Raw genomic sequence first — 16,177 nt, 5'->3', positions numbered from 1 at the left:
AGGTCCTTCCCTGTTTGGCTGCAGGCAGGGGAAGGAGAGAAACTTGGGATCAACTTTATTTTATTTTTTAACACAGGGATTTTGGGGAGGGAAAAGCAACCAAACAAAAAGAAACCACTTACATTCCTTCAGCCTGCCCGCCCCGAGGCAATGCCTGCAGTGGGTGTAGTTAGCTGTGTGTTTCCTGGCTTGGTCCCAGGGCATGAAAGGAGGAGCCTGGTCTGTTTTCATAGGGTCCAAGGTCCAGCAGCTGTGCTATAAAGGCTGTGTGTTTGCTCTTACCTTGCAAGGTGAAAGCACAAGGTCTGTTTTTGTGGTGGTGGTTACCTGGGTGTGCCTGCAGCCGGCTGCTGTCATGGAGGTTCCACGCCCTGAGCAAGGAGCTCTTGTGCATGTGGGATTGCAGGATCAGGTCCTCCTCATCCCAGGAACTTATCATCCCCCTTGCCCCTGGGGTAGCAGTCATCGTTGGGTGGTGGGGGCACTTCCCTGCTTCACAACCTGCTCTACCAAAGGGATGCTGCCCAGCTACAACCACTTGTCAGGGGATTTCTCATTAAGTACTCTCTTGGGCTGTGCTGTTAATCCTTGGTAAATTATCTTAAGTGCAAGATTGACCACCTCACCGTGATCTTCTCCATTATTTATTCCATGTGGTGCAATCCACCCAACCTTGATGTTTAAATTAAACGAGTCAAATTCACCTTCCATTCCTTCTTTTCACTTGTTTCTCCAGGTGCTCGCTTGGTGTTCGTGTTTCGATTGTATATTTAAGTTAATTTAAAAAAAAAAAAAACAACAAAAAAGAAAAAACATGTTTTTAATGTTTAAAAGAAAACCACCTCTGTTTCAGCATTCTTGGGTTGAGGTATTTCTCAAAACCCATATGCCGAGGGCTTTCTTCCTTTTCTTAGAAGTCGTTCTGTGGCCAATTTGTTCCTTGTCACTTTGCTTATGTGAATCACTTTTTTATTTTATGATTTTTTTTTCCTTGTATCTGGGAAGGAATCTGTGCAAAGATGGCCTCTGGGTCTGGTAGATGTCTGTGATGTGTGTAGTGCTGTGATGCTGCTCTTGCTCTGGAATTCTCTTGGGTGGATTAAAAGAGAAAGATTTGTGGTTTTTCTAAGGTGCTCCCTCTTCCTCTCAAAACATCCAGCTCTTCTTATTCAACAAAGGACCCTGAATCCCAGTTTTATTTTATTAAGCTGATATTTATGGCTTTCTATATCCAGGTGCAAGTTGGTGGGAGTTTGGAGCAGCGTCTCCCTCCCTGCTTTCCCCATCCCAGCATTTCAGAGCTGGGGGGGTGAGGAGGAGGGGCTGGGGGCACCCATGGGGCTGGGGGAGCTTGAAGGGTGGTGGGAGGTGTCCCTGAGCTGGCACCAAAGCCAAGATGAGTTTCTGCTGGGGGAACTGTCCCTGCCCACGCCTTGGCTCTGTCATCTCCAGCTGGTGTAGAACTTGCGGTGCTTCGTGCCCCTCTGTAACTGTGTCTGTTTGCTTCGCTCCTTGGAAGAAAATAGCGTACTGGGAAGCGGTAAGGAAATGTCCCGAAGCGATAGGAAGAGGGGAAATGGCCACAAACTGAGGCACAAGAAGTTCCACACAGATGTGCGTGGGGACTTGTTCACAGTGCAGTGATGGAGCACTGGCATAGCTGCACACAGAGGTGGTGGAGGCTCCTTCTCTGGAGGTGTTCAAGGCCCACCTGGACACCTACCTGTGCAACCTGGGCTAGGGAGCTGCTTTGGCACAGCTGGACTCTGTGAGATCACAGGGATGGATCCCTGGGGGTCCCTTCCAACCCCTACAATTCTGTGATGCTGTGAAATAGCACTGGGAAATTCCTAAAAGCAAATTGGAAAAATCCATGAAAACAGTAGGGAAATCCCAGGGGGCGATGGGGAAATTTTCTGTGAGGCAATGTGGGAATTTTCTGGAGAGCAGTAAGGGGAATTCCTCAAAAGCAAAGGGGCAGAGATCCTGAAACATCCTGGGAATCTGTGGGGGAAGGCTGTAGATAGCAGTGGATGGTGTTCATAGAAAGCAGTGGGGGGGCTAACCATGAAACATCCTTGCAACCAAAGGGGGATGGCTGGAGACAAGCAGAGGAGGAATCTCCACAAAAGAAACTGACGTTTCCTGAGCAGTGTAGGGGATGTTTCCCAGATGACAACCAGAATCCTTCAAAGCGACAGAAGTGTCATAGGAAACTGTAAGAGGAAAAAGCCCCGGGAAGCAATGACATCCCTTTGAAACAAAGCTGAAGGGTGCAGTGGAAATGTCCTGGAACACAGCAGGCGGATTTGCAAGCTGGCAAGGGAGGAGCTTCCTCCAAAGGTGAGGAACTGCTGAATAGCAACAAGGAAACTTCCTGGGAAACAAGGGGAGAGTTTCCTACAAAGCTGGGAAACAACGGAAGAGTCCCTGGCAAATAATAGGATAATTTCCTACTATGCGAGGTGAGTTCCAGGCAAGGAAGGAGAGGATTTTTGGGAAGTGGGGGCTCACCCTGGCAGCACCCCCTGGGCTCTTTTTGTTATCATTCGTGTATGAAACCCAAGCAAAGAGCAGCCCTCTGGGCCCGGAAGAAGAAGAGTTAAAATTAATCATAGAGATAATTGCAAAGCCTTGGGACTTTCCAGCCCCAAAGCTGCACCTCGGGCCGAGCGGGGAGGGGGAAAGCCCCGCTGGCAGCGCTTCGGGGTGCCCTTCGACCCGCGCTGCGTAGCGTGGGCATTCCCGCTGCCCTCGGAGATCTTTCGGGGGCCGAGGGGCAGCGAGAAGCGCTGCGCTGGGGAACTGGGATCCCCGCACCCGCGGCTCCGTCCGCCGTAGCGGTTTCAGTTTCGTTTCCCGGTGTGATTTCCAGGAAAGCCGCCGCCTCTCTATAAGAGCCCGGCCCCGGGGTTGGTCCGTTCCCGTCCCTGCGCGCTGCTGTGCGGGAGCCGCGGAGCCATGGCAGCGCTGGATGGAGAGGGGTAAGCGGCGCGGCCGGCTGCCCGCCGGCTGTCTGTGCTGCCCCGGCTGCTGACCGTGCCGCCCCGCAGGGACGCCCAGAAGCTGCGATTCGGGCCCTGGCTGCTGAACGCCGTCAGCAGCGGCTTGTACCAGGGACTCTACTGGATCGACCCGGCCAGCTCTATCTTCCGCATCCCCTGGAAGCACAACGCCAGGAAGGATGTCACCAGCAGCGACGTCGAGATCTTCAAGGTGGGGGCTTCAGGGTGGGTTGGGGTATCACCAGCTGTAACCTGTGAGGGGGGGCATTGAGGTCTGTCTCTAGGGGGCGGAGGTGGCCAGCAGTGACACAGGGGGTCTGCAGTGTGGGTGAGATGAGATTGGGGGGGGGGGGGTCAAGAGCAGCAACCCGAGGTCTTCAAGGTGGTTGGGTGGACATATGACTTCAAGGATGGTCATAAGTGGTGACTTGAAGGTCGTTGAGGTGGCACGGGGGGTTGACGAGAGAGGTCTGTGGTCTTCAAGATGGGCAGATGAGGCACTGGTGCAGGCTGCCCAGCGTGCTGGTGGGGTCACTGTCTCTGGAGGCGTTTGGGAACTGGGTGGACGTGGCAGTGAGGGATGTAGTCAATGGGGATGGGGTGGTGGTTGGACTTGGTGATCTTAGAGGCCCTTTCTGACCTTAATGGTTCTATGATTCTAATCCTGAGGTTTTCAAGGTGGATAGGAATGGGGTGGTGACTCCAAGGTCTCTGAGGTGGGATAAGGGTGACTGAGGGTCTGCGGATCTTCAAGGGAGGTGGGACGGCAGCACCCCGTGCTGGATGCCCCTGCCTGTGCAAGGGCTAGGCCACCTCAACCATCCGGCCCTGCTGCAACTCTGCAGCGGGGTGACTAGCAGTGACCCTCAATGTTTTCAAGGTGGGTGGGACAAGTGTTGACCAGCAATGACCTTGAAGCCCTCAATGTGGCCGAGACAGCACAGTCAGGGCTTCTTCCAAACCTTCGTGCCCACAATTCTGGGGTCCCTGTGCTCACCTCTCCATGCCCACCAGGCCTGGGCAAAGGCCAGCGGAAGGTACGAGGGCAATTCTGAGGATCCAGCCAAATGGAAGACCAACTTCCGCTGCGCCCTGAGGAGCACCCACATGTTCATGCTGGTGGAAGACCACTCCAAGTGCAACAATGACCCACACAAGGTCTACGCAGTAGTCTCAGGTGCGCCCAGAGCTGGAGGGAACAACAACACGGGGGCTGAGCCCAGGGCACACTGCTCACCCTGCTTTCCTTCCAGCCATCCCCAGTGGCAGAGGTTCTGGGGCCCCTGTGGCGGATGTCTCGCTGCAGCAGCCACAGGTAATGGGATGGGCATAGCAGAAGGGGAGGAGGCCTGGTGCTGCTGCGGGGGCACCGCAGCCCTCCTCCTTGGCCTGGACCCACAGCCCCAGTGGTGCAGCCCTGTCCCACTTTCCTCTGCAGCTGTTGCTCAACCACCATGATGTGGCCTCAGAAATCACCCCCACAGGTAGGTCCTAGTCCCCAGTTTGAGTGTGGGTTGCTGATGGCTGGTGATTCCCCCTCCCCCTCCCCCCCCCCCCCCCCCCCCCCCCCGCCATCCCACTGCTGTTCCCCCAACAGACAGTGCTGATGGTGCTGCTGCACCAGTCCTGATGCAGGAGAATTTGGACATGCTGCAGTCCATACTGCAGCACTGCAATATCTCCACCTTCAGACCCCAGCCAGCCCTCTGGGCACATGCAGGTGAGACCAGGCCAGCTCACTGTTGGGGGCACGGAGTGGGATAACCCCCCACCCATCTGTAATGCTTCTGCAGGGGACATCTTGCCCGAGGATGCTCTGCTCTTTCCTGGCCCAGGTGACTGCCTCCCTGTGCAGGAGTTCCAGGAGTGGAGGCACATGGAAGAGCAGGGTACCTGTAGCCCTCCAGAGCCCCTGCTGCTGGGGGACCAGCCCCTCCCCGGTGCGGGCTGTGGACAGGAAGTGGCCAGGGGCCCCTCAGCGAGGGAGGAACGTGTCATCCCTGTGCCAACCCCTGGTGAGGAGCTGCTCTTCCAGCCTGCCAACCCCGTGCCTCCCCCAGGTGACACAGCTGGACATTCCCCTCCGGGGACACTGCTGAGGGTCCCTCTTTGGGGATGACACTGACAGCTGCTTCGCACAGGCGAGCTGACCCTCGTCCTGGACATCAGCATCTACTACCGAGGAAGGATGGTCTACCAGGAACGGGTGCGCGACAACCAGTGCGTGTTGGCCTACCAGCGCCTGGACCCGGTGGTGGCTGAGCAGCGGCTGGTGCTGTTCCCCAGCCCCGCAAGCCTGCCCGACGCCAGGCAGCGGCAGTACACTGAGGACCTACTGGAGGTGGCGGGGCTGCGGCTGGAGCATCGTGCCGGCCAGCTCCTGGCCACGCGCCTGAAGAAGTGCAAGGTCTTCTGGGCCTTGTCACAGCAGCTCGAAGGTGGGGAACCCCCTCACAACGAGCTCCACCGCAACAAGGAGATGGCCATCTTCGACTTCAGTGTGTTTTGCACAGGTGGGTAGGACCCCTTCCCAACCTGCTTTGGCGGGTAGAGGTGGTGGGGAGCGCTCAACCAAAGTACCTGTAGCACTCTCCCATCCCACTGTCCCCACCTCCCTCACTTGAGCCTGCCCCGAGCCCAAGCCCTGCCTCTCCTTGCAGAGCTCCGGGACTTCCGAGACAGGCACAGAGAGCGCTCCCCCGATTTCACCATCTTCCTCTGCTTTGGGCAGTGCTTCTCCAAGAAGAGTTCCAAGGAGTCCAAGCTCATCTTGGTGAAGGTGAGTGGCCCTGAGGTGGCCTTCATCCTGAGCGGGTTGGGTGCGGTGGACTAGGACTCTCACGACTTGGGGAGATGGACTGTCCTGCGCACCCACTTTGTCCTGTGGAGGGATAGGGGCACAGGGGGAAGCATGGTGGCTGCCCAAAACCGCATCCAACGCCGTGCCCACGTGCTGTTGCAGCTGGTGCCTGAGTTCTGCGAGTACTGGTACGAGCAGGTGCAGCGGGAAGGAGCCTCTTCCCTCAACAGTGGTAACGTGAGCCTGCAGCTCTCTGACTCCTTCAACCTCTTCGAGCTCATCGAGCAGTACCACATGCAGACAGACTGACACTCCCTGCCCGTGTTGCCTCCTCAGCCTCTGCTGTCTTGCAAAGAGCTTTGTGGCACTGGTGGGTCAAAGCTCTGCAAAAATCTTGGTTGGGAAAGCCTTTTCTCTGACTGCCAGCGTGGTGTACACTGGGGGTCCTTCCTCTTTTTTCCCAAGGACAGTTTCAACAGCTATCTGGAGTTCTGGGGGATTGTGGTTCTTCACAGACTTATCTTTCCATAGTTTTTAAAGTTTAAATATATGTATGTATATATAAAGATGCTTCCTGGTCACTGGTGTTGCATAGCAGCCTCCGTGTATCCTTTATGCACCACAAGTCAGCACATTTATTAATGCATTTATTGCCATGCAGTAAGGATGCAAGCTCAGGGTGGTGAGGAGGGCTTGACTTTGGTCTGAAACAGTTCTTTTGTCTTCCATGCAAGCCTCCCTCCCCAGCGGCCTGCAGTCACTCACTGGAGATGTTCTGAAAAAGCAAAGTGCTTACAGCACAAAGGCCTTATCTGTGCTGGGCTGCAGCGTGGGGCTGCCCGAGGAAAGTGGCACAGGGATGTGGGCAGAGGCAAGGGGAGGGGACACTACCTGCCTGGTGACGTGGACGCTGCTGGGCCCAAAGGTGGTGGTGCCATAGCTGGTCACGTAGTAGTGGACAGGAGGTTGTGCTGGGGGTGCTTCGGGCTGCCTGGGCACTGTGGGGACGGAGGAAGGGACCATCAGCTCTTAAGCAAGCCAGCTCCAAAATACCCAGCAGTTGAGCTGTTTTTCCCTAAAAATGAGCAGGAAGTCCTGCTGGTAACAGAACATCCAATGTTAACCACTTTGGGCGCAGGGAGAGGAACTGCTCTGGAAGAGCATGCTTGGAGTACCTGTGTCCAAGGAAGGGAGTTGGCATTCCCCTCTGGCCCTGTGCTCCTTGCCACTTACAGATGCTAGATATGCCCCTTCCTCCCTGTGCAGCCCATTTAATGCCCTGCTTCTGGTCAGATTCTCTGAGGCTCTGTCTTCCCATGTGGGCAAAGACAGGACACCACCATTACAGGCCTCCCTCGAGCCTGAGCTCTGTTCCACCACCACCAGCCTCACCTTTGGATAAGAGCAGCTCTGCACCAAACCGATGCCCGCACGTTCCACAGGTTTTAACATCTTCCTTTGTTCTGTGAAGGAAAAAGCCCCACTTGGTATTGCAACAGCACCCATCAGGCTCCAGCTCTCTGTGTTGACTGAGCCCATACATACACGGGGGTTTTGCCATCCATGTCTGGCCAGATGAGCTCTGCAGGACAGCCAGCCGTGCGGCATGGGCTCTTCACACACACGTGCAGCCCTGGCCACTCTTCAGAGAGCTTCTGGATGATAAACACAACCGCCATGAGGAAATCCCAGGCAAACCGGAATCCTTCCAGGCAAAAGGAGAGAGCACGGTTACCCACAGCAGCCCTACAGGAGCCTGGGAGCCACACAACTTGCTTCCAGCCCCGTTGTGGCCAACCAACACCAAAAGAGATATATCAGTGCAGTTTATCATCATAACTAAAGCACGGCAGCCTTCCAGGGCAACAACTCCCTCAGTGCCTCTTTCAGCTGGCCCTTTCCTCAGTGCTCCTCACCTGTTGCTCCTGCTGGCTTCCTGCACCTCAGCTCCAAGTAGCTGTATGCCCGCTGGTTGTTCTCTTTGATCAGCAGAGGTTTGCCATTGCATACGAGCAGGCAGGTCGCCTTGGCCACCCAATGCGTGGAGTAGAAGGAGCAAGCTTTCACAAGGAACCTGCAAAGAGATTGCTCGTGGCTTTAACCACCCTCCTCCCCCCCCTCCCTCCCCGCGCTTAGGTCCCACAGTGGGAGAAAATGTGGTAATGGGTTGACCTGAAAAATATGAAACCAGTTTCAGCCAAAATAGAGCTAGAAGCTGAATGGGCACCACGGGGCATCACTGTGATCCATCCAGGGCTCCACAAGTCCGGGGCACAGCTACGACTGCACCCCAATCTCCTGAGCCCTGGCTTCATACCTCAGCTGTTATGCTCTCAACAGCTGAGAGTTTGCTGACAGTCATTATCTGCTCTGCACCCAACCAACCCATCCCAGGAAGCAGCCTGCCAACAGCTGTGTAAGGAGCTGGACTACACTGCGCACCTGTGGAAGAAGCCCTCAGGTATCTCAGGTGAGAAGTAGGTACGAATGTGGAGGTCCTCGGGGTGATCTCCTCCCCACACCTCAGCGACCTCTTCAGTCTGGTTCAGGTAGGTTGGGAACAAGTACCAGGAGTCGCCTTGGCCCTGTGTTGTCTCCCATGTCCTCCCAGGAACAAACTCACTGGCCTGAGGATTGAGTGCTTTGGCGTGCCTCACCTCCAGGCAGAGCTCAAAGTGCTCTAGGAGGCTGAAGAGCTTCCCTTTCCCCCTGTGGGTCTTGTCCCCCATGATCTCCTCAAAGATGTCCTGCATCCCTTCCAAACAGAGCTGGTACTTCACCAAAGCACGCACTGCCTGGTGGCACAGCATTGCCTTTGACTTGAAGGCCCACACCCAGTTGGATCTGTCCCTGATGGTGGCACGTTCTGCAATCAGCGTGTCCACAGAGATGCTCTCCAGCTGCTGCACCAGGCGGTGCCTCACGAGGAGCTGGGCAGGAAGACAGGGAAACAAGAGGCTGTGACAAGAGGAGCATGGCAAAGCTGGGGCCCTGCAGAGTCCTGTTCCCCATGCTCACCTTGAATGTAGTTATTAGGAAGGTAGGCTGCAGAAAGACAGTGCTTTCCAGGTGCTTGATTTCTTCATACCACACAATAAGGCCGATGCGGTGGAGATAGCGCAAGACATCCTGGAGAAGCTCTTTGTCCAGGTTCGCCAGGTGCTCGTGCTGGGAGAGTTCATTGAGCAGGTACTGGAGGTCCATCATGCCTGGAGGGAGATGTGGGTGCTCAGCACGCCTGTCTTGGAGCACAGCTGCCTAGCCAGCAGTCAAAGGCTCCTTCACAGGGCCAACAAGCACCAGCACACTGTCCCTAGCTAGTAGTTGAGACCAGAGCTATGCATTAAATAAAGTCTGCAAGACATAGGTTTGAAAGCCAAGTAGATGCATTAAGGCTGTCTAACTAACTCCTTCCTGCAAGATAACATAGATTTGAAGTGTTGATACAGGCAAAGGGGAGAAAGAACAGCATTACAGACTATGCTGCCAGCTGAAAGCTCCTCCACGCACAGGTTTACAGATGCTGGCAGAGCCTTCAAGTGAAGAAGAATTTGCTCTTTTTCCTTGCTTTTCTCTAGGCCTTGGAGTCAGGTGCTTGCAATACATTAGAGATTAGGAATTCCTTCCTCCTTTGAGGATTCAGGGCACTGGAGCAGGCTGACCATAGAAGCTACAGATACCCCATCCCTGGAAGTGTTCAAAGCCAGGTTTGGATGGGGTTTTGGTCAGCCTGGTTTGTTGAAGGTGTCTCTGCCTATGGCAGGGGGTTGGAACCAAGCAATCTTTGAGGTCCCTTCCAACCCAAGCCATTCTACATCAGACAAAGCCAGGCAATGACAACGACTGCTCCTGCAAGATCTTCAGCAGCAATCCCACCACCACATAAAGAACTTTTCTGAGAGCCTGTCCCTCTTAGAACAGCAGTAAGGTGAGGGATGAGGAAGCACTCACCGTGGTCCGCCATCTCCTCACTCTGGGTGATATCCACGATGGCAGCTTCCACCTCCCGGTAGATGGGCGGCAGCACACGGACAACCTCAGGGAATAGCTCCTCATTCTTCACGTGTTCCAGAATTGTGGCTTCAAGCTTTTTGATATCACTGTGATCTGTGCAGTTGACAGCAACCAGGTCTAAGATCTGAAAGAGAGAAAGCACATGCCTGCCAAAAGGAAAGCCAGCAGAGACCACCGTGGTGGTAGCCAGTGTGGTGATGGGGCAACCTCGTGCTTCAGAGGGCACCAAGGAAGTGAAGCAAGGTGCATGCCAGTAGTCAGCAAAATGCTGAATACCCATCTGAGGAAAGGCAACCAGCTATCTGTTTGTTCAGTGATGCTGGGTATCCTTGGATGGTTGGTCCCACTATACACGCAGCATGCTGAGAAATTGCCTGGCCCAGCTTCAGTAAGTTTGGCTTCAGACACATCCTAAAGCTCCCCCCACCCCTTCTCTACAGCAAGGACAGGGCAGCCTGTGTAGCCAGGCACAGCATCTCTTCTACGGAGAGGGCACCTCCATCACCTTTGCCATGAGGGCAGTGAGGCCCTAGCACAGGCTGCCCAGAGCAGCTACGGATGCCTCATCCCTGGAGGCGTTCAAGGCCAGGTTGGATGGAGCCTTAGGCAGTCTGATCTGGTGGGTGACAACCCTACCCACGGCAGGGGGTTGGAACTGGGTGGGTTTTAATGCCCCCTACTACCCAAGCCATTCTGGGTCTCTATGATTATAGCTCTGCCTCTGAATTGCAGCTGTCCTCAGAAAACCATCCACCTATACCATGGTATTTACAAAACAAATTTCCCTGTACTATTTCCCCCCTTTTGAAGGAGTGGGGGACTGGGCTGCAAAAAGCAAAGTGGATATGCCTTCATACAACATGCAGTTACCTCACACCCCTCCCAGGCCCTTACTCCAAGCCATGAGCAGAGTTGTCCACCAGAGAGCAGTGGCAAGGAACCAGCAGGTAACAGCTAGCAGTTAGGGCCCTGTGGTTTGTATGCAATGTCGCCACCTCCATCCCAACCCCATGGAGTTGCTGCAGTAACTAACTGCCTGATTTGTCAGCAATGAGTAACCATCACCATTAGCACGCTGTGCGAGGTGAAGGCAGAGCACCATGAGGTACCTCCTCTCCTCATCAGCCACCTTACTAAACCTGTCCATGTGAGAAAGCCCAAATCCTGCAAGCTTGCCTAGTTCCCCTTACAGCTGCAGGAAATTCACAATTATCTCAGCCCTACGGTTAACGTGCAACTCTCCATCTCCTTCAGCTTCTCCCACTGGTCCACATAAACCTCAGGCTCCTCACTGGCCTCCAGATTGTTGATGAAGTGAGTGAGGTTGCTCTTCCTCTCCACCAGCATGGCCGTGATCTTGGCCATGATGTTGGACCTCTTCTCTTCCACCTCTTGCTTCTGACAGCAGTCTGCATGAGTTCCCACAGGAAGCACCACTGAGTTTGGGACTCGCATGAACAGGTTGTTGATCCAGAAACCAACGAGGTCCTTGAAAGCATCATCATTAGTTTGGTACCTGGGGAGGAAGAGAAAGAAAGTCCCAGGTTTACACCTGCTCTTCCGTAAGCACAGGCCGAACCACACACCCTGTGCTGTCCCAGGGACTTACTGGAAAAGAACTCAGATGTCCTGAGTTGTCATGGACCACATCCACGCACATCTTTAAGTTGCCCATCCTTTAACTAAACCATTTAAAGCTGGGGACTGTAGCAAAGCCTGTTGTGGATGGCAACAGGATTTGCCCAACCCTGATGCTCTCTCAATTTTAAGGGTGCACCAGAAGCCTTGTAAGAGGTACTGCCAAGGCAGAAAGCAAAGCTGGTGACCACCTAGATCAGCTTGTCCCAAGTTAAGATATATCTAATGTCTCAGAAAGGAGGAATTTGGTAAGGTGGCTTAATAAAACGTGCCATCTACGAAGAAGAGGAGACAGAGAGCTAGTTAGCACTGCTGAGAAAAGAGAACTTACCTGGGTACAATGGAAATGGCATCAACAGTGGAAACAGAAGGGGAAAGGTTACCCACTTAAGATACATTTTCCTTCTCCCACTCTCCCCTGAATTCAGCTCTTACATGTGGAGGTTGATGGCAAGGATGACAAGAGCCTGTGGCGTGATGAACACGTGGTGAGTCATGTAGTACTCCAGCTGGCCAGCAAAGTCCCAGAAGAGAAAGGTGAAGTCCTCAATCCGAAACTCACTGATCTCTATCCCAACTGTTCGCTCTTCCTTGGGCACCAGCTTGGCTTGCCCCTGCTTCAGGCTTTTACAGATGGTAGATTTCCCAGCCAGCGAGGCCCCCAGGAACATGGTCTTGATCCTCTTGTCCTCCTGCCCAGAACCATGCTGAAGGTGGTTGAAATAATTCAGGATCTGCTGGATGCCGCCAGCACACACCTCAATGGGTGGCTCCCTGAGCGGGTTCCCGTTGGCCTTGAACATTTTCAGGGCTTGTCCCTGGAACAGCTCCCTGGGGAGCTGGCGAAGGGCATTGTTCTGCACATGGAGCTCCTGCAGGTTGGCCAGCTGCAGGATGGGCTGGGGGAAGGTTCGGAACAGGTTGTTGGAGATGTTGAGGTACTGCAGGCTGCCTCGACATGCTGCCAGGTCCCTGGGAAGAGCACCAAGACGGTTGTTGTTCAGTCGCAAGTGTTTAAGCCTAGGCAGATGGCAGAAAATGCCCTCTGGGATGACCCGGATTTGGTTCTGATTCAGTTCAAGCTTCTCTAAATAGACCAGGCTCTGGATTTCATTGGGAAAGTCCACAATCTCGTTCTTGGATACGATGAGCTTCTTCAGGTTGCCAAGTTTAGAAATGCCGGTGATGCTCCTGAGTTTGTTCCTGTCGAGGTCAAGGCTTTCCAGTGTGGGGTTACTGAGGACTGCTGGAGGCAGCACCCGCAGCCTTTGGGTGGAGAGCGTCACCTCCCGCAAACAGTCCCGCTCCTGACCTGGCATGTGGGACAGGAAGGGTGGTTAAGGGCTGGTTGGAAGAGAGACTTTCACTCCTATGGCCGCAGGTCATCCAGTCCCTTGAGACCTCGAGCTTGGCAGAACTTTGAGATAATTTTGTCCAGCACGGAAAAGCAGAAGCAGAACACAAGAGCAGTCTAAACAGCACAACCGCAGCAAGAGGATCTTGTCTGTGCCCAAAGACACAGGAAGCCGTAGGAGAACCCGACCAGGAACCCAAGAGCTACATTAACAGCTTTGCTCTCACTATGAGAACTTCAGCAGCAGATTCAACTATCCTAATCTCAGCTGTGCAGCAGCAGGACAGAGCTGCCACGTGGAGGACTACCACTCTCCAGCAAATTGCCCTTTCACTGCCCCCAGCTGCAGCCTGCAGCTGGGTGATGTGCTGAGGCCAGGGCTGGTGAGCGCAGACACTTCCTCTCTCACATCCTCACCCCAGATGGGTGCTGCAATTCCCCAAATTGCTGCTGCTGCTGCCAACCTGATGCTGAGGAATAAGGCAGGGACAGCCAATGTCTTCGGAGAATAGGGAACAAGTAAAGGGAGCTGCAGATGGGCTACAGGCAGCCCCAGAAGGGGCTACTTAAAGGATTTACACGTGGGAAGAGAGTCAGGGTAAGAGGATGAGGGTGATACAACACCAGAACAAAACATGGTTGCACTCACTCTCCTCTCTCTCGTTTCACTTCCTTGCTGGACGATGCCAAGCACGGAACTCCCTTGTGCAAGATGCCCTGCTCAGGAATGACTCGCCAGCTTTCATCACCACCAGCTAAACCTGGAGCGTGCAACCAGTCCGCCTAGAAAGCAAGCACTGACCCTCTTCCAAATACCTTTCTCCTCCATTTCCCTCCAGAAAAAAACTCCCAAGGATCCTCCACCACCATCTGACCCAGGCCCTGCGAGCAGCACAAAGCTCTGGGCAACTACTCACAGGCTCTGGGCTGGGCCATGGCCCCGTAGTGTGATACCAGCTGGATCCTCTGTTTGCTCAGCCTCTCCCTTTCATTTCCTCCTGTTGTCTGGCTCCCCGCCTCTCTGTGTTCTGCCTGGGAACCCCACCCTCTCTTTCTCCACCATCCCCAGGGCAGCTCCTAATACAAGCACCCCTGTCCAGAAACAGACCCCTCATTCACTATGCTCAAGTACCAAGAGAAAGGGATCCCCATCTCCTGTTTCCAGCAGCTTGGAATTTGGAGGATTTGGGAGCTGACTCCTCAAGCCCTCCACTATTTGCTTTCTCTTTTCCTATGCTGATCAGATAGAAAAACAGGAAAACTGCAGAGCAACTTAACTGTTCTTAAATCCTCATGGTGGTGCAAGGTAAGGCTCTCCTACCAACAAGTACTGCTTGATAATGAGAAAGCATGTCCCACACAGGAACGACCAGCCTCCTAAAATCCTGGCCCCACAGCGCTGTCTGCCATCCCAAAGGAAAAAGTCTGTTCTTAAATGCAGAGATCTGAGCTCAGCCCCACTCCTGGTCAGCAGGGCTCTGCTTGAACAAACCCTCACCTCCACAACGACTCCACTCTGCTTCAACACTACTACACAAAGCCCAAAGAGGTTATTCCTATCTCCTCTTCCAAAGCCACTCTAGAGGTCATCTGTAGGATGAAGATCACGTGGGAGCAGGACTTGAGTCAACCTCCACTTCGGTCTTACCACAGCTGATGATCATAGAAAGGACAATATCAGGTTACACTGCTACCCAACTGCAGCACGCATTCAACGAACAGATCTTCTTCCACTAAATATGTGTAAGTACCCAACCCGAGAAAGTCAACCAGAAAACAAACAATGCTCGCATTACATCCAGTATAGAAAAATAATTTGCATAACATGTTGGAAAAGGCTTTTTTAGGGGCATTTCTCACGAAACCAGCCCCCAGGAGAGGCAATGAGTTTATTTGTAACAGTAGACTGAATGAAGGAATCAGTATTCTTCCTCATGTACCTTAAGGGACAAGCACTTGCAGTATGGGTTTTTCAGCTTCAGTGCTCCTCTAGGCATTGCAGGTACAGATGTAATTAAAATATAACAGCACTAACAGTGTATACACTTCTGATAACTCGTGCCAGGCCATAACCTTTACTGCTAATTCAAGGCTAGGGTCAACCCAAAAGTTTAATGCAGAAGATCATTCTGAGGAGAAACCAGACTCTTTGTTATGGTCTTTCTGGACAACAACATAGTTGTTTCCATTATTTAATCAAACTTTATTTTTCAATCTGGCTTCCCTTCGTGTACGTGGGTTTCTGGAGAATCCAACGACAATCCAAAGGCGTTTCATTTTCAGCTTAAGCATATTCACAACTTAGATTGTGCTCTCCTCTGCTATTAACAATGCCACAAAGGTTTCTGAACTTTTATTTTGTCAAGAACTCTGTAAGAAGCATTTCTATTTACAGTCCCATACCTATCAGTCAGATAAATACTGTAGCAAAAAAATTAGCTTTAAAACTAAGACATCTCTTCCAGGTATTCCTTTGCAGTACTAAGGAGAATAGTATGTCTAAAAAGAGGACTCACTCCAAAATTTTCCAAGGAACCCAGAACTTACCAATTCTTTGTTTATACTCCATTTATACCTTCATCCAAAGAACAGAGCAGAGAAAAGCAACTCCAAAATGCTCTGAGCTTGTCAACAGCACATCTCTAGGATGATGAATCATGGCACTGAGGTGTTCTGGGAGGCCAGAATGGGGGAGAAAAAAAGGCTCAAACCCAGCCACAGTCAAAATTATAGCATGCAAATATGCAGACAGAAACCTCAAGATAGAGCTCAGATCATCAGAGCTCACTGAAAAGGCAGGTATGTCAGAAACAGATCAGGGGGTCTTGCCATTTTCCTGTGAGCCAATCCCACGCTCGTCAGGAAAAATACAGGATGAAAAGCTGCTTGATGAAAATAATCACCCCAGAGAGCCTAACTTTCTGTCTGTAAGATGAGCAGCAGGACCACCCCCAAAGAAGGTAGTTCCCATGTGCACTCAGATTTACTGCTAACTGTTCCAACAGACCAGCTATGTTCAGTTCCCAGTGAGAAAAACAGGCAACTCACATCAGCTTCCTTGTTCAACGCCTTCATTCTTCATTCTTCCTAACATAGGCAAAAGCAGGAAGGTGTTTTTGTCAGATTCAAAGGTGCTGAATGTATTTCTAAGTGTTTCAAACAATCACTTAAAGCATTGGCTGCTCTGCAGTACAAGAGAACAAGGGGTGCTTTTGAAGAAAGCAAGATGAAGTCATTACACATGCAAGACTCCCTGCTTCTTGAGAAGAAAAGCAGTCCTCCTCCTTCCTAAGAGGAACAATCCAACTCTGATCTTCTTCTAGAAACAGACTACTCCCTATATGTGCATGTTTATACAGAATGGCC

The 16,177-nt window shown here is 52.7% G+C and overlaps 2 protein-coding genes across 3 annotated transcripts; one reads left to right on the top strand and one right to left on the bottom strand.

Annotated features, from left to right (window-relative positions):
* The first annotated feature begins 2,767 nt into the window (after nucleotides 1-2,767).
* IRF7 (interferon regulatory factor 7) lies at nucleotides 2,768-6,222 on the top strand. 2 transcript variants are annotated; one of them, XM_065755120.1, is made up of 10 exons: nucleotides 2,768-2,984; nucleotides 3,054-3,216; nucleotides 4,020-4,182; nucleotides 4,259-4,320; nucleotides 4,444-4,489; nucleotides 4,603-4,725; nucleotides 4,799-5,065; nucleotides 5,147-5,518; nucleotides 5,666-5,784; nucleotides 5,901-6,060. In XM_065755120.1, exons 1-10 carry the CDS (start codon nucleotides 2,962-2,964, stop codon nucleotides 5,976-5,978), a joined length of 1,416 nt encoding a protein of 471 aa, XP_065611192.1. In that variant the 5' UTR covers nucleotides 2,768-2,961; the 3' UTR covers nucleotides 5,979-6,060. The 2 variants fall into 2 exon arrangements, with proteins under 2 accessions (XP_065611192.1, XP_065611191.1); XM_065755119.1 differs by having other exon boundaries at nucleotides 2,775-2,984; nucleotides 5,968-6,222.
* A 222-nt stretch (nucleotides 6,223-6,444) lies between these two features.
* Nucleotides 6,445-16,118, bottom strand: LOC136060520 (malignant fibrous histiocytoma-amplified sequence 1 homolog). The gene is made up of 11 exons (XM_065755118.1): nucleotides 15,359-16,118; nucleotides 11,893-12,769; nucleotides 11,044-11,335; nucleotides 9,757-9,943; nucleotides 8,824-9,014; nucleotides 8,248-8,735; nucleotides 7,722-7,879; nucleotides 7,351-7,510; nucleotides 7,198-7,268; nucleotides 6,697-6,803; nucleotides 6,445-6,580 (listed from the first exon to the last, which is right to left on the bottom strand). Exons 1-11 carry the CDS (start codon nucleotides 15,378-15,380, stop codon nucleotides 6,563-6,565), a joined length of 2,571 nt encoding a protein of 856 aa, XP_065611190.1. The 5' UTR covers nucleotides 15,381-16,118; the 3' UTR covers nucleotides 6,445-6,562.
* Between the last annotated feature and the right edge of the window lie 59 nt (nucleotides 16,119-16,177).

The sequence above is a fragment of the Cyrtonyx montezumae genome, unplaced genomic scaffold (genome assembly GCF_038088225.1).
Source record: "Cyrtonyx montezumae isolate F1298 unplaced genomic scaffold, pur_monq_1.0 scaffold_10, whole genome shotgun sequence".
Lineage (NCBI taxonomy): Eukaryota > Metazoa > Chordata > Aves > Galliformes > Odontophoridae > Cyrtonyx > Cyrtonyx montezumae.
Note: the sequence above shows the minus strand (reverse complement) of the source record. Positions and strands in the feature narration are given on the sequence as shown.